The 24,631-nt window shown below is 50.3% G+C and overlaps 1 protein-coding gene across 4 annotated transcripts in view; it reads right to left on the reverse strand.

The window, feature by feature from the left end:
- Window positions 1–24,631, reverse strand: part of LOC144818885 (RNA exonuclease 1 homolog) — a 1,142,074-nt gene that overhangs the window by 1,040,469 nt on the left and 76,974 nt on the right. For all 4 annotated transcript variants that reach the window (XR_013607172.1, XR_013607173.1, XM_078676714.1 and 1 more), the window contains exon 2: window positions 5,629–6,980. Coding sequence is in view for 2 of the 4 variants with exons in the window: in XM_078676714.1 (XP_078532840.1) it covers window positions 5,629–6,980 (1,352 nt within the window). In the remaining 2 variants the exon portion in view is untranslated. The remainder of the gene's footprint in view (window positions 1–5,628; window positions 6,981–24,631) is intronic.

The following is a 24,631-nucleotide window of genomic DNA, read 5'->3' on the forward strand; positions in this document are numbered from 1 at the left end:
AGTTCATCGAGTTGGTTTGCCCAGGAGGGGGGGGGGCCGCCTCCGGACATCCTTGTCTGCGTCCATGATTTCCAGGTAAAGGAGCGCATCCTTCGTAAAGCCAGAGCTATCGCATCCTTGCAGTTTAGGGGCCATCACCCTCAGCTCTTCCAGGACTTGGCGGCCTCTACGCTTCAGAAACGGCGGGATTTTCGCCCGGTGACTGCCTTCCTGAGGGACAGTAACATCGCATATTCTTGGGGTCACCCCTTCCGGATCATCTTCCGGTGGCAGAATCGACTGGTGCAGCTGCGCTCCCTTCAGGAGGCGAGGGATCTCTTGGGTCTGCCTGACGCTGCGCCGTCCCAGGGTGCGGCTGCTTCCACATCTCGGCGGCGCCACCGCTCATCATCCTGGCACAGAGTGGGGTCCTCCCCAGATCGGGGACGTCCGGACCGCAGTTCCAGTCTGCTAGAAAGGGGGAATGCTGTGGCCTCGGTTGCCTCAGCGACGCAGCCGGAATCGCAGGCCAGCTCGGGAGCGGCATGACAGTGCATTGAGTGAGGAGGATCGGCGCTGGAGGGGACATTGGCCCCCTGGTCTGGGAGAATGGAGGTACTTTTGGAGAAGACTCCCCGGACCGTGACCTTGGGAGGAACCGAGTTGGTCTCCCTATTCTGTCCCTGGAGCGGACTGATCTCCGTGAACTTTGGACTGATGAGTATTATCATTCTTCTTGTTCTGGGTTTTTGGTATTTTGTATGTTGTTATTCCCTTGTGTGGGGGGGAGTTGGGGTGGGGAGGATTGGTGGTGGGGTATGCCTGATGAGTGCGTGACATGTTCCTTCCTCTTGCAGAGATACTCCTTGGCTTCCGTGCTGTTGCCTCCTCTTGGGCTCGGCGGAGGTTCTGATTCTGTATTTACTGTGGGGTTTCTTGGCGTGGATCCCTTGGAGTTGCAGGGGGGGTTGAGGGATGGTTTGCAGGAGGGGTTGTCGATTTGGCCCTTGAAGATGCTGTTTCTGCTCAATTGCCTCTGTCATGATGTGTTTGTTCGCTGATGGGATTTCATGGGCGGACTCTCGGCTGGGCCTCTATCTTGGGGGGGTTCTGGGTGTGGGTGGAGCTCCGGGCACGATGGTTTCAGAGGGCTTGGGGGTTCTTTTTTACAATGCCTGTTAGTATAGGAACTTGGAACGTTAAGGGTCTCAATTCGCCCCAGAAGCGGCAGAAAGTGTGGAAGTATGTGCTGGATCACCAGCTGGATATTGTGGGGCTTCAAGAGACGCACTTGGCACGCAGGGACGAGCTGCGCCTCAAGCATAAGGCGTATCCCCTTATATATAGATCCTCTGCATCAACGAAACATAGGGGGGTGGCCCTTCTCTTTCGAGCTGCTTTGCACTTCCAGCCCCTGGAGGTGCGTACTGATAGGGATGGCCGGTGGCTGATGGTGAAAGGGCTTGTTCAAGGGCAGCTATGTTCATTTGTAGTGGTGTACCTTCCAAATGCCGGTCAGAATAAGTTTCTCCAGGACTTGTTGCAGAAGGTGGGGGACTTTGCTGATGGCCGCTTGTTCCTCCTGGGGGACTTCAACTTGGTGTGGGACAAGACGGTGGATAGCTCGGGGTCTCATAGGACTGGAGCGGGGGTCTTCTCAGCCTCTTCGCGGCAGACGGTGGGGGAGCTGGGACTGATTGATGGCTGGCGCTTTTATCACCCCTCTGCCAGGGATTACACTTACTTCTCTCACGTACATCACTCCTACTCACGCCTGGACCACATTTTTCTTAGTCAGGCCCTTAAGGGAGATGTCCTAGACTCCACCATACTTCCGCTTTCGGTGTCGGACCACAGCTTGTTGGTGCTTAGCCTCCGTTGGTCGTCGGCTGGGGGTGGGCAGAGAAAATGGTACTTCCCGGCTTCGGTGATCCGGGATGATGCTTCCAACAAAGCCCTGCGGATAGCCATTAGGGAATTTTTTGAGCTTAATCCTGCATCTGACACATCGGTCGCTAACACTTGGGATGCCTTTAAGGCCTCCATTCGGGGCACATGCTTGGGCCTCAATGCACGTCTAAATAAGGAGCGGCGTAAGGACCGGGAGGCTCTGGAGGAAGAAGTGTCCCGCCTCGAACGGGCTCACAAGCTTAATCCCTCAAGGATAACCCTCCGACCGTTGACTGCGGTGCGAGGGAAGCTGCGAGCTCATTATAATAACAGGGCTGAGCTGACAATGCTGAGACTGGGGCGGCAATCTTACTCCGGTGGGAATAAGGTTGGGCGGCACTTGGCACGTCAACTTCGAGATAAGAGGGAGCGCGAGTATATTGGGGGAATACGGGATGAGGCGGGGGTGGTGCAACACAAGGACGAGGTGAAGGCGTCTATCTTTGGACGCTTCTATGCGGGCCTGTATAAGGGTGACAGCCTAGCCGTGGAAGAACAGAGGGAGTACCTGGGGCGATTGCCCCTTCCACGAGTTTCCACCGAGTGGAATGAGCTGCTGGACGCACCGATTACCAGGGAGGAGGTCCTCGAGGCCATTAAGGGCCTGAAGTTGCACAAAGCGCCGGGGCCGGATGGCTACACGGCGGTTTTCTATAAGTCTTACGCCTCGGAATTGTGCGACTTCCTCACTTCTCTTTTTAATGATATGGCCGTATCCGGCTCCTCGGTCGGCTCCTTGGCGGAGGCGGTTATCACGGTCTTGCCGAAACCCGGGAAAGATCTTGCCCAGTGTGCGTCGTTCCGCCCCATAGCACTGCTTAATGTTGATGCTAAATTGTATTCCGCGATCCTGGCGCATAGACTGCAGGATCTGTTACCGGCGCTCATACATCCGGATCAATCCGGTTTCATTAAGGGTCGTCAGACCCACGATAATACTCGCAGAGTGGTTCACTTGATAGAAAAGGCCGACAGGTTCCGCATTCCAGCGGTGCTAGTGGGGTTGGACGCCGAAAAGGCTTTCGACAGAGTTGATTGGGGTTTCCTCTTTAACACACTGACTGCCTTTGGGTTTTCTGACAAATTCCTCACTATGGTCCAGGCCAACTTTAGCGGCCCGAGGTCTAGAGTAACAGTGAACGGACATGTGTCGGAGTTTTTCCCGCACTCCAGGGGCACCAGACAGGGGTGCCCCCTTTCCCCGCTCCTGTTTGCGCTCAGTATTGAACCTCTGGCGTTGGCGGTGCGAGAGCATGAGGGGATCCGGGGTATTCCTTTCACAGGAGAGCAACACAAAATCACGCTCTTCGCGGATGATATCTTATTATCAATAACGGAGCCGGAGCGCTCCCTGCCGTGCCTTCGGGAGGCCCTGCTGGCCTATGAGGCGGTAGCGGGCTTCAAAGTCAACTATGGCAAGTCCCATGTCCTGAATCTAACTCTTTCTCAGGAGGAGGTGGAACGAGTGAAGCTCTTGACCCCTTTGGCTTGGGCGGATGGCTCACTGGTCTACTTGGGGGTTCACCTAACCCCGACAATCGGGGGGCTGTTTTCAGCTAATTTTCCGCCGCTGTTTGCGAAGACTCGGATTGAGCTGGAGAAGTGGAAACCCAAATTTATATCTTGGCTGGGCAGAATACATGCTGTTAAGATGGTTCTCCTCCCCAAATACTTATATTTATTTCAAGCTCTACCCATCCCTCTTCATACCGACTTTTTTCGGCGCCTTCGGACCCAGATACTGCGCTTTGTGTGGCAGGGGGGCCGGGCACGATTTGCATTTACGGTGCTGCGGCAGCCCAATTCTGAGGGGGGCTTGGGACTTCCTGATTTGCAGCTTTACTATAAAGCGGCGCAATTGAGAGTGCTGGTGGAGTGGTCGCAGCAATCGTCCGAGAAACATTGGCTGCATATGGACCGGAGTGTGGCAGGCAGATCGGTCTGGGACCTGGCGTGGAAGCCCCGGAAGGACCGTCCGCTGAACGCCTACATTAGTACTCCTACGGGTACCACATTGAAGGTCTGGGACTCCTTGGCTGCAGATGAGAGATGGACTACCTTCCCATCGCCTTGTACGCCCATACACTTCAATCCAGCTTTCCCGCCGGCACTTCGGGAAGGGATCTTTGATGCTTGGAGGGAGGGCGGTTGCCGGGCGCTGACCCATCTGTTTCATGGGCGGGTTCCCCTTACCTTTGCTAACTGTATGAGGGACTACGGGCTTACCGACGCTGAACGGTTCCATCACTTACAATTGCATCACTGGGCCACCACGCCTGGGGTGATGGAGGCGGCGACGCGGCCTCCGTCGCCTTTCGAGGCGTTCCTATTGCGATCGACTGTCATGAGGGGTGCCATCTCCTTCCTATACCAGCTCCTACTTAAATCGGCGGTGACGCCTAGGCATCGCTACATGGGCCTATGGGAGGAATTGTTGGGGAGAGACGTCTCAGATACGGAATGGTCGGCCCTGTGGCGGGACGTGTCGAAGTTTAATCACTCGCTTCACTTGCGGGAGGCTCATCTTAAGACACTTACGCAATGGTATATGTGCCCGTCCCGGCTTCACCGCATTTATCCGTCCACGTCTGACCTATGCTGGAGGGGATGCGGGCTACTTGGGGACTTCCGTCACATCTGGTGGGACTGCCCGGTGATTAGGCCGTTTTGGGAGGAGATCCTTTCGCATATCAGGGACATCCTTCATTATCCTGTAAAGGATGATATTGCCTTTGTTCTGCTGGGACTGCGTGACCCTGGCCTGGAGCATCAGACCCGGGCCGACAAAAAGATTCTGTGGCTATGCCTGGGCGCTGCCAAGCTTACGCTGGCGGCTGCCTGGAAACGGAGGGAGGCTCCGGCAATATCTCTGTGGCATGCCCGACTATGGAAGCTTCTAAGTATGGAAAGGATGGCGGACATCTTCCTAGGTAAATTCGAGAATTTCCAGTTCCAATGGGGCCCGTTGGTTGACTTCCTATCCAAAGGTCTGCCCTCAGCTGTGTGTCCGGCTTCCTTGAGGTCGCTGCATCTCTTTCAGGTATAGGTTGGGGGAGGAGAGTGTTTGTATGTCTGTTTGGGCCACCACCATGTGGGGGGTGGGGGGAAGGGGGGGGGGGGACTTGTTATTTTCTTGTTCTGGTCATTCTGGGAGTTTACTGCTTATTGCTGGGTCCCTAGCTGTATGGATGTGCTGTACGGAGCATTGGATTGGGGATTTCTTCCCTTGGCACCCGCCTCGAACGATTTTGCTGCTGGCTCGCTGGACTGTTGGTGCTGTGGCTATGCTCACGAGGCACGGACTTATTATGCCATCAGCAGAGGTCCTGCTCATGATTTAGTGCCCTTGCAAGGCGGACTATGTAATGCTTAAGATGACCTTTATTTGTGTTCTTGGTTGTACTTAAACTGCAAAATAAAACCTTTTACAAAAAAAAAAAAACTATCCAAGGTACATCATTTATGTGCAGTAGACGCCTCGTGTAGTATGGATTATATGACTTGCCACTGTTACTTTTTCAGCACTTAAAGATTATGGCACTGCCACATGACAATCTCACTAATAAATTGTCAAAAAGTTGTCACTAACATCACTTAAAGGCTCCAAGTTATATACAACCTGTAAGAATAAAAATGTGAACAGTTTTTCCTATTAATCGCACTAGTACATTCTACATTATTAAAACAGTCAGATTTTACCTGGTCAATACTTTCTTTCTTTAGTTCACTTTCATTAAATTCATTAAAGATTCTGAGGCATTCTTCCATTGGGTCATCTGAATCAGAAAGGTCGATATCCTGCTCAGAATTGTCTGATACTTCTGAAGATGAATCCACCACAATTACTTCACTTTCTTTAACCATAATCTTGCCATGCTCGGACTTCACGAACTCTTGTGCATTTGACTTTTTGGTGACAATGGATTGGCTTGATGGAACATTGCCACTTGAAATCATGCTTCCTGATGCGTTAACCTTGTGTGCTTGATGCACAGGGGACAAATTAGGACTGGTAGAGTCCTGCACCAACACTGCGCTCTCTTTATCATACTGAAAATCTGATGTTGAAACGTCTCCACTGTGTATAGGGCGCTCATGATTTATTTCTTTATACTGAGGAAGAGCTTCGGATAACTGACAAAAGCTTTCATTCTTTGATTCTTCTTTCTTGGATTCTTTTTCTATTGTAGTTAATACAACAAGGTCATCTGCTTGTGTTCTATCTAGCAGTACAGAAGAGTTATCTAGCAGTCCAGAAGATTCATCATGTTTTTTTCCCTTTAAAACATGAGGTGGATCCAGATGCTGGCCAAGCTGCTTGTTCACCAACATACACTGGGTTCTGTCGCCAATGTCTACAGAAACAGGAGCCACTTTGGCCTTCTCATTCTCAATCTCAACATATTCACCTGTGTTCTTTGAGACGTTTTCTTCACTGGAGTTAACACACCCATTCATTTCCACAGGTCCCAGTAAATAGCTCTTTTTCATAACACGAGGTTTTTTTAAGACAGGTTGGAAAGGAGGCTCATCAATGACTAGATCATCATCATCGTCCGATACCTGGAGCGTTATTTCAAGTTTTATAGGTGACGCAACTTTTAAAGTATTATTCGTATTATTTTTCATGCTTTCATCAATCAATGCTTTTGAACGCTTTGATCTTGCTGCACCATTTTTAGACACCTTTGCTTTAGAGGAACACAGAAGGCCTGCAGAATAATTTAACAAGGGGTCATATTCAAGATCAGTAGCTGGACACCGACGGTCGACAACATACTTCTTATTGCCCAGTGAACTGTATGCTTTGCTCAGTTTTTTGGTGACTGGAATCTCTTTTTCCTCACCTTTGACAGAGGTAGGCTCCTCTTCTGAGGAGCAGGTGGTCTCATTTTCATTCACATCAATTACTGATGCAGACACAATAGTCTCAGGCAATTTGGGCACTATCTTGTATAGCGACAGTTTCAATTGTTCTTCTTCCACTTCAGTTTTGACATCTTCAATTGCTTTTTTAATTCTTTCTAGCTCTTGAAAATTATTTCCCAAGTCTGTGGATGAGAAAGTATTATTAAATAATACCAAACATGCTAATATAGTTGCAAACATGCATCCATAAATATCAAAACAGTCATGTCTAACCGAACCAAAAGTTTAGCCAAGAAAAGGCTAATGTAGTCAGTAAAAAAGACAGCCCTATAGTCAAGACATAGAAGATCTCCTAAATTAAAATTAAAGCTGTATATAAGGAGGAAGCAATTTTCTCCTCAATAGAGACGGTATGAGGGTATGCAGATATTTTAACAAAGACTGTCTAAACGTTCACTTGGTTAATGGAGGCTTACTTCAAAATTCAAGCATGCAAAAGCAGATGCTGGGACCCAAGACCAAGTGAAGGTGTGTGTTAATGAACCAATAAAGTTGTAGGTGGATACCTTGACGGACAAGCTATCTCCTACTGAACATGCTAAAGTCAGCCTTAGTGGTTGGGAGTAGAAAGAGGAGGGCAGATTTAAAGGATGCCATAAACCAAGGGGTTGGCAGCACAGGGATGTTACAGTACAACAGGTCGGACTACGTTTATCACTGAACTAGGAGAAGCAAGACAACATTGTGTTTATTAGGAGGCAAATACACCTTACTCTAGGATTAATTCTTTGCTCCTCCCCCCCAGTGACTTTTTTCCAATCAGTAAAGTGCAAGTTTTGGGAAGGGGCACCTCAGTTTATTCCACATTTTGAGAACACTCAGAAAATCGGAGTGGTTTTTGCCAAAATCAGGTCGCAATTAATTGAAGACAACTGCTAATTATTTAGCAAAAAATTAAGGCTTCATGGACTCTTGGCTGATATTGGGAAAGCCATACGAGACGGTCCTCTGTAGTTCGACCATAAAGCATTTAGGGGACAAGCTTAAGGTTGACAGGGAGGCTCAGTTGCTTCATAATCCCACTCTTTCGATTAACTGAAATGGGTCCTATGATTAATCCTCTTGGGATCTCTCTAGACTGTGTTGGGCCTTCATCGTACCCTGTACTGCCAACATCAGCAGTCGCCAGTGAATACTGGACCAAATTGGAGAGTGACCGTGCCCTACAGTGGGACTGTGGCCCTCCCCCAGTGAGCAGGTGGCCTAGAAGGAAGGAGAAATACCAAACTCGTAGTAGGCAACGTGAAATGGTAACCTGCAGCTGGTAAGGTCAGAAGTGAATGAGGACAAAAAAAGAAAAGAAAATAAAGAAGAAAAAAAGCTGGAGTGTCTGGCAGCCTTATGCAAGCGCTCCCACGAGTGGTTAATCAAACTCCTCAACCAAGCAGTAGAATTATATCACCTGCACTCATACTATATGAATTAAAGCTTGGCTTGTGGCTCTGACTGCGCGAGCGGAACTGGAGCTCACCTTCCGTCCTGGCACCGCCCAGCCATTCATGACAAAAGCTGCTGCTTATGCGGACAAAGAAAATAATTAATGTTTTATGTATTTGGCCCCAGTTACTGTAGCAACGGAGAATTCTTCAGTAATTGCCAGGCTAAACCCACTAAATCCACTACTGAACATTAAAACTGTCAAATGTCTTCAGAAGGCAGCGATCAAACTGGATGTAAGCAACAGGACTAGTGCTGTGGCAACACACTCTTAAATGCTGTACTCATTTCCCCCCTGTGCTTACCATCCTCAATCGCACACAAGGGGTTGGCAGAACCACCACAACGACATGTTCAGCACGTCGAGCCGGGGACTGATTTTACAGCGGTCTGCACAAGGAGTGGGTCTAGCCACAACTTCAAGTTTTTATGCACACTGCTCTTCACTGTATGCAAATCGCTGCCCATAAGAGTTTTTCAATGATCAATGCTGCTGCATAACTTTCTTAGGCTGGCCATGGCATAGGTTTTTTAAACATTTTTATTAAGAATAATTCTCCTTACTCCTTGCCCTGAGCTGCTTCAAAATGTACAGTCCGGACTGCAACAGGCCTACCACTGAACAAGAGAAATCTTGCTTTTCATTCCAGTCGACTGTTCAGGCCCTTGCTCTGCAAAATTTGCACACAGCTTATAACTCCTTTGCGCAAAGCTAGCTTCCTTTTATGTATTATCTGCTGGCGCTCCTTGCATAGATCCACTCCAAAACGCACTGTCTGGACTGCACCAGGCCAGTCTTTGAGCAATCGAACTTTTGCTACATATTCCAGTTTAGCCGACTGTTCTACACTTAGATCTGTGCTTTGAGAACTTTGCACATTGTTTGAAACTCTCCTGCATAAAGCTGGTCTTAGTTTATGCATTGTAGGCTAGTTTTAATCACTTTTGACTAGAACAGTTTTTCTCCCTGTCCACTTCTTCGGCACTGGGTCTGGGTTCTGTGCCATAGGCCCACTGATCAAACCTATCTATAAAGGTCCATCTCGCTATATGCTCTATGAGTTTCCCAACTACTAGGAAAGCAGGACCCATCTGAATTTCCTCCGTCAATACCTAGCAATATTTTGATCATATGATTTTATCTGCATGCTGTACATTCCCATGCTTTTGTTTGTAAAGGATTTTATTAAACATACAATAAAGCTGACTTACGGCTTATGGGTGGTAAAGCTCAGACCTGAAGGGAAGAGTGGGGATTTGTTGTGAAGGGACAGCTAAGATTAAAATTAAGTGAATACTTCAATACTGATGACTGGCTCGCCTCACTTCCCAACCAGTTTGGTAAAGACTTCAGAGACTTGTCAACTGGGAGGTTGCAACAGCATACACAAAAAAAGGAGTTAAGCAAAAAGATTGTTAATAACCTCCTAGAAAAGAGAAAATCATGTGTGGGAGAAGAATCTAAAGACTAAAATCTGCAGCCTACTAGAATAATCTCAAATTGTAGCAATGCACATTTCCAGTACGGGCAATAGTCTCTAAAATAACTCTGCTACCTCCCATTTACATGCCTAATGTCTTTCCAGAACAGGAAACCTACGAAGACTAACATCAAAACTTGTCAAGAAAACATCCACCTATCAACAGCAACTTTGAAAGCTTACCTGTCAGGGGCTAAAGTATGAAGAGAAAAGTGTCAGCTATTCCTAAAGGGTGAATAGTTTCAATATAGAAACTAATGGCTCTTGCCGCATCAAGACTAAACAATTTCAACACAGCAAGAGAGGAGTTCTGTCCATGCTGAAAAATTTAGCTAATCTTCATCTAAACGAAACACATATCACTTACGAACAGAAAGATGTACAGTTCTGAGTACAAGCGCATTTCTCTTTAAAAAAACATGTTGAAGCTCTTCAGACAAAAAGGTCCAAAGATTACTGCTCCGGATGGCTAATACAACAGACACTAGGAAAGCAGGTTTAAAGGGAAGGAGAAGGCTTCAAAGGATCTAAGCCTGATTAAGGCAGTGAAGGAACACAAGGAATGCATTAAGGAACCTACTTCAATCCCCATACCAGCTCAGTGAGAGAAAAAGGAAACTTTTAGCCCTGACATTCTTGCCCCCCTCCCCCTCTCCCCCCCAGATTAATCATTTTGCCTTTACTCCCCCTGTTTTATTGAATTAGGTTTAGTTGGCCTTCCGAGTCTCACACAACCACTGTTAACCAGTGCTACAGTGCTTGTGCTCTCTCCTTTAAACATGGTAACATTGACTTATACCCAATTGGAACATTTCATTTTAGTAAAGTGGAATTACATGTATTCAGGGCCTATAAATTAAATGTTACAAGTGGGTGTGCAACACTTATTGTGCCACCCACTACAGAAGGCTTTTTAAACATGTCTCCCGCCTACCATTGCAGCTTGTGTGCAGTTTTAAACTGCCATTTTGGCCTGGTAAAATAACCTTTAGCCAGTTCTAAACCTTCCATTATATACATACAAGTCCTGAACAGCCCAAAGTAAAAGGCTGGACATGTACTTTTAAGTTTTACTCTCCCATAGGATAACATTGGATTACTTAATAAGTAACATTTGATTGGGAACGGGTAGAAATGTCAAAATGTCATGTTTACACTTATGTTAATTGTAATTTAAAACCCTTTTTAATGGTAAAGTCCGGACTTAAATCACAAATCTGAATTTTACACTTTTAGAAAGCCGGTAAAAGGAATGTGGAATTTAATAAAAAAAAATACTTGTCCATGGGACAGGTTGCTTTATAAATCTACTTGTCCTGTTAAAAAAAATCCACCTTTACATTTGGTACCACATATTGTGGCAACAAATTATGGCAGCAATCACATCATATTAGAACTCTGATAGCCTCTCGGATTATGCCAGGGCTCAAACTATAATAGGGGTTGAATGCTAGCAACTCACTGATTTTGCCACCATTCTGCACATCTACATACTGGGCTGGCGGCAAGCAATTTTTTCAGTGTTGGAATGCCCCTTTCAGTCCGTGCAAACCTACGTACTGGCATGTTTTTGGGATTTTCATTAGCTCCTCTCTAATATTTTTACATACTGAGAAAGGTTGGAAGTTTACTCCCTACAAGAAAAGTAAGAACTCCTCCAGGGTTGGGAAAAAAAAGGTTGGAGAAAAAGTTAACTTGTAAACGCTCAGCAGATTGTCACATGTACAAACCTAAACGTATATATCTGCTTGTGCTAAAATGCAGTTTACAAATATTTTCTAGGAGTACCATTTCCTGGCCATCTTCCATAAATTCTTGTAAATTTATGACAGCCGTAAATCTATATTAATGCAAGGACAACAAATACCATGAACGCACTTTAAGAATTGGGCCCCTTATTAGGTTTAGCGCAAACCAAGATTTTAGTTTTAATTAAACTTCTATCAGCTGGGGGGGCGTGGCTTAGCAGGCCGACATGGCGGACGTGTGCTAACCAGCTCCGTCCAGCCCATCACTGTTCCGACATTTATCCAGGCTCCCTCCGACCTTAATGAAGTCCTGGAGGGGGCATCTCGGCGCCAGTTACCTGTGGGGGCAGTCAGGTGAGCGGCGGCGGTGTCTGAAGCGGCTGGGCGCTGCAGCCGCCATGTCCACGAGGGGCGGCCTGGTCTATGGTGGCGGAGCTGGGGAGTAGATTTCATTGAGCCCTAGAGGTGGCACGAGCCGCGCGGCTGTCTGTGAGAGCCTGCGGCGGCAGATTGCAATCCCGACAGCTTGGTGGCGGCAGCGATCTTCGTGGGGCGGGTTGGCCCCGGGGTCCAGGCTGTGTGTGCCGGTGAGGAGCTGAGGGGAGGAGGAGGCGCCCCAGCCAGCAGGGAGACTCTGCTGCACCTGCACACCGCGCCCGGGAGAGAGGCCAGATTCTGGGGCCCTGGGCGAGGGAGGGCCCTCCCCCCCTGACATTTGGTGACTGCCGTGCGACAGGGAGGGCGGGGGCCTCCACCCTAAAACACACAAAGCTTCTCCCACCCCCCCCCCCCCACGGACTGGTGCTGGTGTCTGGGGACCGGCGGCTATTATATCAGGCCGACTACGAGAGGCACATGTGGAGGCGATCGCTGACTATTTTTTCGCCAATGTGGAATCGGTTTATAGTGCGGTAACGCTCTGGGAGGCACTGAAGCCCACTCTATGGGGGGGTGGATAGAGCATGGTGTACGGCTGCCCATAGAAAACGTAAGGACGAGTTGGTCAAGGCGGAGGCAGAGGTGAAGGCTCTTGAGCGACGGAGCGGAGCCCCCTCACAGCCATCGCACGCCAGCAGTCTACATGAGCCCCCTCGCAGCCATCGCACGCCAGCACAACCTGAACATCATCTCCTACGCCGACGACACCCAGCTGATCCTCTCCCTCACTAACGACCCCGCCACCGCCAGAGCCAACCTGCACGAAGGGATGACAGACGTAGCCAAATGGATGTCGAACAGCCGCCTGAAACTGAACTCGGACAAGACGGAAGTCCTCATCCTGGGATCCTCACCCTCCGCCTGGGACAACTCCTGGTGGCCCCCCGCCCTGGGCAGCGCACCCAAACCAACTGACCACGCACGCAACCTGGGCTTCATCCTGGACTCCTCCCTCTCCATGACCAGACAAGTCAACGCCGTCTCCTCGTCGTGCTTCAACATCCTGCGCATGCTACGCAAGATCTTCCGATGGATCCCCACCGAGACCAGGAAGACGGTCACCCAGGCCCTCGTCACCAGCCGTCTGGACTACGGCAACTCCCTCTACGCCGGAACCACCGCCAAACTCCAGAAGAGACTCCAGCGGATCCAGAACACCTCAGCACGACTCATCTTGGACATCCCCCGCCGCAGCCACATCTCCAGACACCTGAGAGACCTGCACTGGCTCCCGGTCAACAAGAGAATCACCTTCCGGCTCCTCACCCACGCACACAAAGCCCTACACAACCAAGGACCAGGATACCTCAACAGCCGCCTCAACTTCTACGCTCCCAAACGCCAGCTTCGATCGACCAGCCACGCCCTCGCCGCCGTCCCCCGCATCCGAAGAGCCACCACAGGAGGAAGGTCCTTCTCCTACCTGGCCGCCAAGACTTGGAACTCCCTTCCGACCCAACTCCGCCTGACCCAGGACCACCTCGCCTTCAGGAAGCAGCTCAAGACCTGGCTGTTCGAGCAGTAGCGGACCCCCTCCCCCCATCACCTCGAGACCCTCCGGGTGAGTAGTGCGCTATACAAATGCATTGATTGATTGATTGATTGATGGTCTGGTGGTGCGTCAGCTGCTGCAAGCACAGCGGTCGTACGCCTCTCTCCTACTGGACGAGACCTGTCAGATCTGGCTGGCGACACGTAGAAGAATCTGCCAATGGGGCAACAAGTCTCGAAAAATGCTACATCGGCTCTGCCAGGGCGTTTTTCATCCACAGGCCCTTCCAGGGGTGCTTGATTAGAGAGGGGCGGCGCTAACAGACCCCAGGGCCATAGCGGAGAGCTTCGCCACCGATTACGTCAATCTATATGCTGCGCGGGAGTGCTTTCCCAAGGCTACGGTGGACAAGTTTATTGCGGATCTCCCGCCCAAAGCGGCGTCCGATGATACCCACCAACGGCTTGAGCTCCCCCAATCTGTGGAAGAACTGGGCAAGGCCCTGGGAGAACTCCATACTGGGAAGGCCCTGGGGCCCAATGGGTTCCTGTAGGAAAGTGGGGTCCGCAATCCCATGGCCACCCCAGATTTTTGCGTTTTGCTTCACTAATTTACGACTTTCCCTGGCTGTGGGCCTGCTAATCAGACCCACAGCCTAGCTGTTCTCTCTCTAAATTACAACCATGTACCGTAGGTGCATTTTACCAATTGGTACTGGGCCACCTTATCTGTCCCTGTACAGCATACCTTAGGTATCCAGGGCATAGGTGTACCCAGGGCCTACCAGGGGCTGAAGCATGTATTATGCCACCCCTGGCTGGCCACCCAAACAGACACAACTGGCTGCACGACAGCTGGGGCAAGGTGGTGTAAACACCCTTTGCTTTAGATATAGTATTCCTATATCCAACCCTAAAATGGACACATATATTCCTATCAGTCACTCCTATGGCAGGCCTTATCAATCCTGAAGGCAGAGTGCTTGGAATTATGTGAGATGGTGCTCTAGCATGAGCTGAGCCCGTTTGCAGCTTGCGGAACCAAGTCCAAATAGCTGTTCCATGATAACGCTATACCATATACTCTTAAGTGCATTATAATCCTCGCGGTTAAATGCTAACTTTGGTATAGCATTATCTAAACATGTCGAGTAAGGTGTCATGCGAATTGGAATACTAACCCCTCGCCAATTCTGGCGACGGGGTTAGCATTCCACCCTTCTAGAGGGACACGACATGTATGTAACTGTGAACCCCGGTTAAAGTCAGACACAGCCTCAGCTCCACAAAATGGATGCTGCCACCACAGACACAAGTCTGACCTCCTGCTGCTGGGAGTCCTTCCAGCAACGGAGGCCTGGACAAAGGGTTTCCTGTCAGGGGCGGTGCCAGCACCATCCCAGACAGGATTTTGTGTATCCCAGGTAGGCAGGGCTGAAAGGAAGGTGACGGCAAGTGGCACCCCGGTGCTCACTGTGCATATGCCGGCTCAAACCAGTTCCTGGGGCACACCAGCCCCTGAGCTGGGGAGAGACCGGACAAAGGAGAGGGGTGTAACCACCCCCCTCCTAGTCCCACCCATAGGGCAGGACTTAGTCGCGTGCCAGCCCCTTTCCTTAGGATAAAGGTAGGAGCAGGCCCCCTTCCCAAATTAGATAATCTTGAATCTTGAAACTACTTTCCACGAAAGGAACTCTTGACTCTTCTGAAGACTCTCCCTTGTGGCTAAGGAGTAGCCACCCTGCACCAGCAGGCACCATCGAAGCTCTTGCGGTTTGCTGTAAGTCCATCCTCCGGATCAAGACTGCCCAGCTCGACGAGACCCGGATTCCCTGCCATCTCTGACCTCTACCTACATCATCCTGCCCAGCGGAGATTCGTGGGTGTGACGAGACCCGTGGGACCGGCCATCTTCAAGACCTGCACGACGCTTCACCAGCACGACCCCCGAGAGGCCCTCGAGTAAGTGCATTGGGGTTTGAGAAGCCCTAACCCTAAGCAGCTCCAGCACCGAAGTCCAGCCTCCCAGCATCCACGAGATCTGCGTGGGGCCCTTCTGCTTCTTTGCTGCTTGCCACGTTGTCCGGTCACTTGCCCGTTGGCTAGTGACCCTCTTTACGACGTACCACGACGTTTTCACCGCTGGTTTAGGTCCCCTAAACTGGCCCTTGCTTCTTGTCCAACAGGAAGAGCCCTGGACCCTCCTGGTTTTGAAAAGTGTTAAGTGTGTTCTCCACTTAAAATTACAGCGATTTACCAGGATTAATTTCCATTCTTTCCAGATCGTAGTAGGGAGGACAGAGACATTTTTGTTTTCAGTGAAGTTTCTTTATTTTTATTTTTATTCATAGGACAAGGACAGCCGACACGTGTTTCGCCCCCTCTTGGCGATTTGCGCCGGGGCTTTCTCAAGGCTAGGTTGGTTTAATCACATAAGCAGTTTGTCATTTCCAAATATTTACAGTGTCCAAAATACGAAAATATAATTCTTCATAGGTAAAACATATTTTTCTTAGGCTATTGCCCCTGAGCCTACAGTCCTTCCAACGTGGTGGTTCTTGGGTTGAATCCCCGCGCTATCATAGCGTAAGACGCCAGCTGGCGTCTTACTTTTGGGCAGCGGTGGAGGAGGCCAGGGAGACCGGTCGGCTCCCCCGGACGGGCGACATGCGGAGGTGGTGGTGTTTCATAAGCAGAGTCGGCCTCCGGAGCAACATGCCTCTTAATGCCCCATTTCTCTTCTCAATGTGGAGGCAAAAGTTTTAGCCAAGGCTCTAGCCAACCGCGTTCTGCCGTATATCTCCGCTTTGGTCCACCCAGACCAGGCCGGGTTTATGCCCCAGAGGGCGATGCCGCACAACATACGGCGGGCCCACGTAGCCCTGGCAGCGGTCCGACTGACAGGGGTGCAAGCAGCGCTCCTACTGGCAGACAGACAAGGCGTTCGACTCCCTGAGCTGGGCCTACCTGTTCGCCCTTCGTCGGCTTAATCTTGGCCCATGGTTTTTGTCATATGTGAGGCTACTATACACCGACTTGACAGTGTCGGTTCGTGTGGTGGGTGCCATATCGCCTGGCTTCTCAATCCATCGTGGCACCAGGCAGGGGTGCCCCCTGTCGCCTTATTTGTCCTGGCTATGGAGCCGCTTGCGGCCTGGGTGCGCATTGATGCATAGCTGGAGGGGTTTGAGTGGGCTACTGGTCTCCCAGATAGGATCGCATTATATGCGGACGACGTCCTTTTCTTTTTAACCGCATTGCATAGGTCGGGCCGCGGATCCTGGAGATCATGCGAATCTTTGATGAGGCGTCTGGGCTATACATGAACCCTCGTAATTCTACGCTATGGGTATTGGGGGCTCAGGATGAAGTGGGTGGATGGGCCTCTACATTGCAGGTGGTGGTGGGAGGCCTCAAATATCTGGACGTTTTTCTTTCTGATGTGACAGCGGTGTCATGGGAGCAGAATGTGGTGCCAGTTTGGGAGCGCGTACAGGCGGATATCAAAACCTGGACCCATATGCCACTAACAATCTATGGCAGGTCGGCAATATTCAAAACTGTCGCACTCCCCCACCTGCTGTACCAATTGCAGAACCACCCGCACCTGATCGCACCCAGATGGTTGCGGCTGGTGAACTCTACACTGGGGCAGTATCTCGGGGGGGGGGGGGGGGGGGGGAGTGTCGCATTGCGTACGTGCTTTCTCTCCACTTACTGTGAAGGCCTAGCGACCTCAGATATCCTTTCATATTATCAGTCCTCACACCTGTTGGTGCTCAACGAGTGGTAGTATGGGGACAGGGGGACCCAGCCTATGCTGTGGAGCGGTACATGATGGGGCAGTCCACTCTCCATACGATACTTTATTCAGCTGCATTGCGTGGTACATTGCAGCCAGCGACAAAAGTCTTCCAAATTTGGCGGCAATCTCTAAAGTGCATGGGGTGGTGGGACACACTTACGGAAGAACCCCCCCCTGTGGCATAATGGGTGCCTGCCTGATTTGGCGGCCCTACAGGGCTGTCGGGGTTGGGACGCCATTGGCGTCTGCACCCTGGGCGATGTTGTGCGCGATGACTCCCTCAAATCATTTCACGATCTGCAAGTGGAATGTAGCAAGCCCCAGTCGAAATTGTTCCGGTGCCTTCAGCTCAGACACGCGCTTACCCCTAGTCTGGAGGGCCTCGACTGAGTTTAGCCCGCTCGAAGCAAAAGTTTTCATGGGTGACCTGGAGACCAAAAAGATATCGCAAATATACCAGACCCTGGTCACTCACAGTGAGTCCCAACTGGAGAAATTACAGGGGGCGTGGGAAGAGGATGTGGGGGTCTTGGAGCAAGAAGACTGGAGGAAGGCCTTACCTGCACCTCATGGGGCAGCCATAGCAATGAGTCTCCGCCTCATCCAATTTAAATATCTTCACCGGGTTTATTTTACTCGGGTACGATTGTGGCGGGCGGGGCTGATTGCTTCTCCAGAATACTTCAGGTGCGGTGGGACGGAAGGCACATTTCTGCATACCGTCTGGCAATACTCTCGCTGGACCGCTTTTGAGAGGGGTATTCGCCTGCCTCTCAAGTTCTGGGGTGGTCGCTTCCACGTACACCACAGTTTGCCCTATTGCATGTGATGGAAGGGATCGGGGCAATATCTATAAACAGCATTTGTTACAGTTGGGACTCACATTGGCGAAACGTGATATTGCTAAAGATGTGGAAGCATGTGCGTGTGCCCTCGGTGGCCGCCTGGAAAAACGACTTGGACTTCTGCATGGGGTTGGAGCGGCCAATCTTTGTGGCCCGGGGGTGCCCGTGTAAGCATTACAAAATTTGGAAGAGGTGGGCTGACTATAGGGTCTTGTGGCTGGAGCCGCCGGCTGAAACGGACGATATCTCAGTGGAATGAAGGTAGGGACGGGGTGGTTGTGCCTGGCGCAGGGGGGGTAGTCTGGGGTGTGTGTGTGCTCAGGTGGGTGGGTCTCGGTGGTGGTTGCACAACTCAGGGGTGGGGGGGGGGGGAACAGTTGGGGCACGTGGGGCTGTTATCCTAAACGATGCTCCTTGTCAAATGTGCCATCATATAACTGTGTAATGTGATACTGCAGTGGACTCTGGAGTGCAAAGGCATGCGCCTATAGTGCAACTGACGAATAAAGTTTGTTTTATAAACAAACAAAAAACTTCTATCAGCTAGCTTCACTGTGAATGACAGCATTCCGCTCTTTCACAAGGAGCATATTGCCACTCATTGCCAGGGTTGACCGTGGCAATGTGTGCTTTTTGAGAAAAACATATTTTTGCCAATATTGGTTATAATGGTGAGGGCCTGGCAGGTCTCACAAAGTTTTACAAAATCCATGACTAAATAAGACCCGAATTGACAAAACCAAATGGCTGAATACCAATGTCAGATCGATCCTCTTTGGCAATACAGGTTTATTTTCATATTTTCCATAATCTTGTTGAAACTGGTCACACTGATTATCCATTTACACTAGGTTTGCTAATACTAGCATGTATCATCAACACATTTTACTAAACTGTCCTTGAAAGTAATGGTACCTTAAATGTCACAAGTTGTTTAGCAAAATGTTTTCCCTGGTTGCATTTTTTGTGAACATTTTATTTTGAAAGGAAAGAATCCTCAATCTTGATCTCAAGCTTCTGAAAATATTTGCATTAATCAGAGAGCATTCTGGGATTATTATACATGGCTTCAGATTGTTAAACTCTGCAATCGTATGTACACATTTTTATACTTAAACCACTGTCAGTAGTGAAATGCTGGGAAAACAGAGATCCTCTTTTCCAGTCTGTGATTGGAGGACCTTCTGCCCCAAAGATGCTTATCCCCTATGTACTCACACTAATGCGATTAAAAATCTAGGCATTAAAGGTTGATGCTGAACTTTCAATTCTTTCTCAAACTCAATAGTAGGCACATGTTTTGGCATACTACGAATGCTGAGGAAGTTTTGTTCACTTTGTCTGCCAGATCGCAAACTGGCAGTTCAGGCTCTGATTACAGCTAGACTTGATTATGGGAATGCTCTCTACCTGGGCCTTCCAGGATACCTTATTAAAAGACTAAAGTTGGTCCAGAACACTGCAGCGTGCACGATACTCCTAAAAATCCACCTGTCCCATTTCCTCAGAGAATTGCATTGGCTCCCTGTAAGAAAGAATTATGTTCAAAACTTTACTACTCATCCATAGAGCTGTGCATGAAACAAGTCCTAGTTACCTGAAAGCGAGAATCTGATTCTACATCCCTTCTAGAAGTCAGCGATCAGCAAATCTTCTTTGGCCAAAATCCATCGGATACATAAATCTAGAATGGGAGGCAGGTCCTTTTGCTTTTCTGGGTCCTACCTTATGGAATAATCTGCCGCTGGATCTGAGATTCCTCACTTTCACAGCTCTAATTCGGAAGAAGCTGAAAACCTGGCTCTTCTTGAACAACTAAATTTGTGTCTTGTTTCTCGGTTCCCTACATTGTTAGTGCAGAGCGTCAGGACATTCTAAGGAGTAACAGTTGAGCTTTAGAAGTTACTTTTATATTAGATTACATTCGTGACGTCAGAGCTTACATTGCTTTAGAACGCTAACCATAACAATAAAGGCTTTGAAATATTGAACCATAAATACAAGTTCTAACAACATTAACATATGGACAAATATTACCTTAATTGTAGACAATGCCCTTCCCTGATCCACTATGTACTGTAAACTGGCATCCAAATGGTTTGTGCTGCAGGGGGTGGGCCTACTTAACCCAAAGACAAAGTAAACATGAAAATTTGTTATCCTTGACCCCAAACAACATGTCCTGGGTGTCCGGCTACAAAAACTTCCCACCCCCTATAGTGTAGAAGTTTCTCCCACTTTGAAGCTCTCACCAGGAATACATATTGGACCCTCAGCAAAACTCTTGAGAACTCCTGGACCTGTGTGAGGACTACCCTGCTGTCTGAGAAGGAAGAAAACTGGGCCTCCTCCCTTTATCCCAGGCTTCCTAAAGTGACTCCAAGGGTCAGCTGACAAATCTCCTGTTCAAAGGTATGCATCATAAGCCTCTCTGCAACTGCCCAGCGAACCTGCTGCACATGGCCTGCATAAGCCCTGCTATCCACTGCAAGAGTGAGTCCCTGATCCCCCAAGAGGTGCCTCCCCGGGGGTAAACAGCCTATAGTGCGCGGCTCTTAGTGCGCATACCATTACATCTCAAGCCTTACTATGCTTGCGATGTTACAACGCGTACCATTAGTATGCAAGTTGTTACATCGCAAGCATTGTTACAAGACATGCGATGTAATGGTATGCGCTATCCACATTGTTGTTTGGAAGGCGCTTCCATTTCCAAACAACGACGTGCAGATCTGAAGCCGCTGAAAGCCGGAGAAGAGAGGCCCCACGGAGGAGAGAGAGGTAAGTGTAGTTTTTTTGGGTCATGCAGAGGTAGTCTTTTAGGTTGTACGGTTGTGTTTGAGTAGTGTAGAGTAGTGTATTTGAGTTTAGGGTAGAGTCCGGGGTCGTGAAGGGTAGTGTTGGGGAGTAGTGCTGTGGTGTTTGTGTAGGGTAGTGTTTTAGGGTAGTGTCGGGGGGGGGTCGTGCAGGGTAGTGTTTGGGTGTAGGGACTGGACTGGGGGTCAGGGGAGGGTTGTGCAGGTGGTAGTGGTTTAGGGTAGTGTTGGGGTGTCGTGCAGGGTAGTGTTGTAGTGTAGGGAACGGACGAGGGAATGGTGAGGGTCGTGCAGGGGGTAGTGTTTTAGGGTAGTGTCGGGGGGGTCGTGAAGTGTAGTGTTAAGAGTGTAGGGTCCAGGCAGGGGGAAGGTCGTGTAGGGGGTAGTGTATTAGTGTTTAGGGTAGTGTAGTGATGTTAAGTAGTGTAAGGTAGTGTCCGGTAGTGTAGTGTAAGCATGATTTTAGTGCGATGTTTTTAATTAACAAACAAACATTAGCACAAACCATAGTACATTTATAACCATTTGCGTTATAAATGCATGCGCAGTTAAAACTTGCTAAGTAATAGTTATTGCTATGTAAAAACATCACACTAAAATCATGCAAAGTAATTGCATGCGAAGTATCAACTTCCTCCCCGGGTCCTGGGCCCTTGGCTGGCATAGAGTATACTCTACTCAGAGTCTAATGCCCACAAAGGAGTTATACTTGCGTTTTAGGCTCTTCACAATGCAAACTAGCCCTTGTATCCAGCCCGTGCTCAATTTGTAGTCGGCCTGAACTTGTGTGGCTCTCCCCTCCCCTCCCCCCCTAAATCTAACAACATCAGATGACCCCACCCCCCTAGACGTGTTTTGTGCTTTCAGGTGCTATACTTACCTAAATCTTTAAAACTGCCAGAGAGATGTGTAGTTTTAAAGATTTAGGTAAGTATAGCACCGGAACAAGAGGTTCTACTGATTGGATTTTTATTGTTTTGGTGTCAAATAATTAAATCTTGTTCTATTTTACTAAAATAGTGTGGGATTTCCTTGTGTTTTCACTTGGTTTATGCACTGCATAAATACTTTACACATGGCCACTAAATTAAGCCTGACAGATTTTATGTCAAACTACCACAGGGTTAAGCACAGGTTAATTTAGTGACATTCGTGGTTCAACCTGTCAAGGATTGAGGTTGTTGCTTGAGAAGGATTTCACCCCACTCACTCAACCAACAACCCACATTCAAACTGTTAGAAATTGGGTTGAGGGTTGACTGGGGTATGACCCCATGTCAAGCAACAACCACAATCCTAATCAGGGTAAGAAGCAGGCAAACCCTAAAATAACCTGTGCTCACGGTCTGGTAAATTTGCACAGAGCAGCCAGGCTTAACTTAGAGGCAATGTGTAAAGTATTTGTGCAACAGCTCAAACAGTAAAACAGTAACAAGCATTTGCAATGCAATAGGTCTCGCATTATGAAAGTTTGAGCTATTGGTTTTGTAAATGACAATTTTTTTCTTTATGTGTTGGTTTTGAAAATAGCTAAATTAATAGCTTTGTCATTTACAATGCCAATAGTTATAACTTTCGCAAATGTGACACCTATAGCATTTGCAATGCAACATGTTTTGTATTTACGTGACTTAGATGTATTGATATTACAAATAACGGCTTTTAATTTTTTTTGAATAATTAATACTTAAATAAAAGTGATTGTAATTTATAATGGCAATAGCTTAAACTTTTGTAAATAACTTTTGTGAAGATTATGTTCAGTGTATTTTATTGTGATGAAAATCCAAGAACAGAAGTGAAATATTAACATCTTTTTTGTGACATTTGTAATAAAGCTTGAAACATTGAGAGAACATAATTGAACCAGTTGCTGTTGAATGGTTGCACAGATTGATGGTGTGGTGGCGCTGAGTGATGGTGTGGTGGCGCTGGGTGGTGCGGTGGTGGTGCCGAGTGGTGCGGTGGTGGTGCCGAGTGGTGCGGTGGTGGTGCCGAGTGGTGCGGTGGTGGTGCCGAGTGGTGCGGTGGTGGTGCCGAGTGGTGCGGTGGTGGTGCCGAGTGGTGCGGTGGTGGTGCCGAGTGGTGCGGTGGTGGTGCGGTGGTGGTGCCGAGTGGTGCGGTGGTGGTGCCGAGTGGTGCGGTGGTGGTGCCGAGTGATGCGGTGGTGGTGCCGAGTGATGCGGTGGTGGTGCCGAGTGATGCGGTGGTGGTGCCGAGTGATGCGGTGGTGGTGCCGAGTGATGCTGTGGTGGTGCCGAGTGATGCTGTGGTGGTGCCGAGTGATGCTGTGGTGGTGCCGAGTGATGCTGTGGTGGTGCCGAGTGATGCTGTGGTGGTGCCGAGTGATGCTGTGGTGGTGCCGAGTGATGCTGTGGTGGTGCCGAGTGATGCTGTGGTGGTGCCGAGTGATGCTGTGGTGGTGCCGAGTGATGCTGTGGTGGTGCCGAGTGATGCTGTGGTGGTGCCGAGTGATGCTGTGGTGGTGCCGAGTGATGCGGTGGTGGTGCGGTGGTGGTGGTGCCGAGTGATGCGGTGGTGGTGCGGTGGTGGTGGTGCCGAGTGATGCGGTGGTGGTGCGGTGGTGGTGGTGCCGAGTGATGCGGTGGTGGTGTGGCCGAGTGGTGCGGTGGTGGTGCGGTGGTGGTGCCGAGTGATGCGGTGGTGGTGCGGTGGTGGCGCCGAGTGATGCGGTGGTGGCGCCGAGTGATGCGGTGGTGGCGCCGAGTGGTGCGGTGGTGGCGCCGAGGTGGCGCCGAGTGGTGCGGTGGTGGCGCCGAGTGGTGCGGTGGTGGCGCCGAGTGGTGCGGTGGTGGCGCCGAGTGGTGCGGTGGTGGCGCCGAGTGGTGCGGTGGTGGCGCCGAGTGGTGCGGTGGTGGCGCCGAGTGGTGCGGTGGTGGCGCCGAGTGGTGCGGTGGTGGCGCCGAGTGGTGCGGTGGTGGCGCCGAGTGGTGCGGTGGTGGCGCCGAGTGGTGCGGTGGTGGCGCCGAGTGGTGCGGTGGTGGCGCCGAGTGGTGCGGTGGTGGCGCCGAGTGGTGCGGTGGTGGTGCCGAGTGGTGCTGTGGTGGTGCCGAGTGGTGCTGTGGTGGTGCCGAGTGATGCTGTGGTGGTGCCGAGTGATGCGGTGGTGGTGCCGAGTGATGCGGTGGTGGTGCCGAGTGATGCGGTGGTGGTGCCGAGTGATGCGGTGGTGGTGCGGTGGTGGTGGTGCCGAGTGATGCGGTGGTGGTGCGGTGGTGCCGAGTGATGCGGTGGTGGTGCGGTGGTGGTGGTGCCGAGTGATGCGGTGGTGGTGCGGCCGAGTGGTGCGGTGGTGGTGCGGTGGTGGCGCCGAGTGATGCGGTGGTGGCGCCGAGTGATGCGGTGGTGGCGCCGAGTGGTGCGGTGGTGGCGCCGAGGTGGCGCCGAGTGGTGCGGTGGTGGCGCCGAGTGGTGCGGTGGTGGCGCCGAGTGGTGCGGTGGTGGCGCCGAGTGGTGCGGTGGTGGCGCCGAGTGGTGCGGTGGTGGCGCCGAGTGGTGCGGTGGTGGCGCCGAGTGGTGCGGTGGTGGCGCCGAGTGGTGCGGTGGTGGCGCCGAGTGGTGCGGTGGTGGCGCCGAGTGGTGCGGTGGTGGCGCCGAGTGGTGCGGTGGTGGCGCCGAGTGGTGCGGTGGTGGCGCCGAGTGGTGCGGTGGTGGCGCCGAGTGGTGCGGTGGTGGCGCCGAGTGGTGCGGT

This window comes from Lissotriton helveticus, chromosome 2_1 (genome assembly GCF_964261635.1).
Source record: "Lissotriton helveticus chromosome 2_1, aLisHel1.1, whole genome shotgun sequence".
NCBI lineage: Eukaryota > Metazoa > Chordata > Amphibia > Caudata > Salamandridae > Lissotriton > Lissotriton helveticus.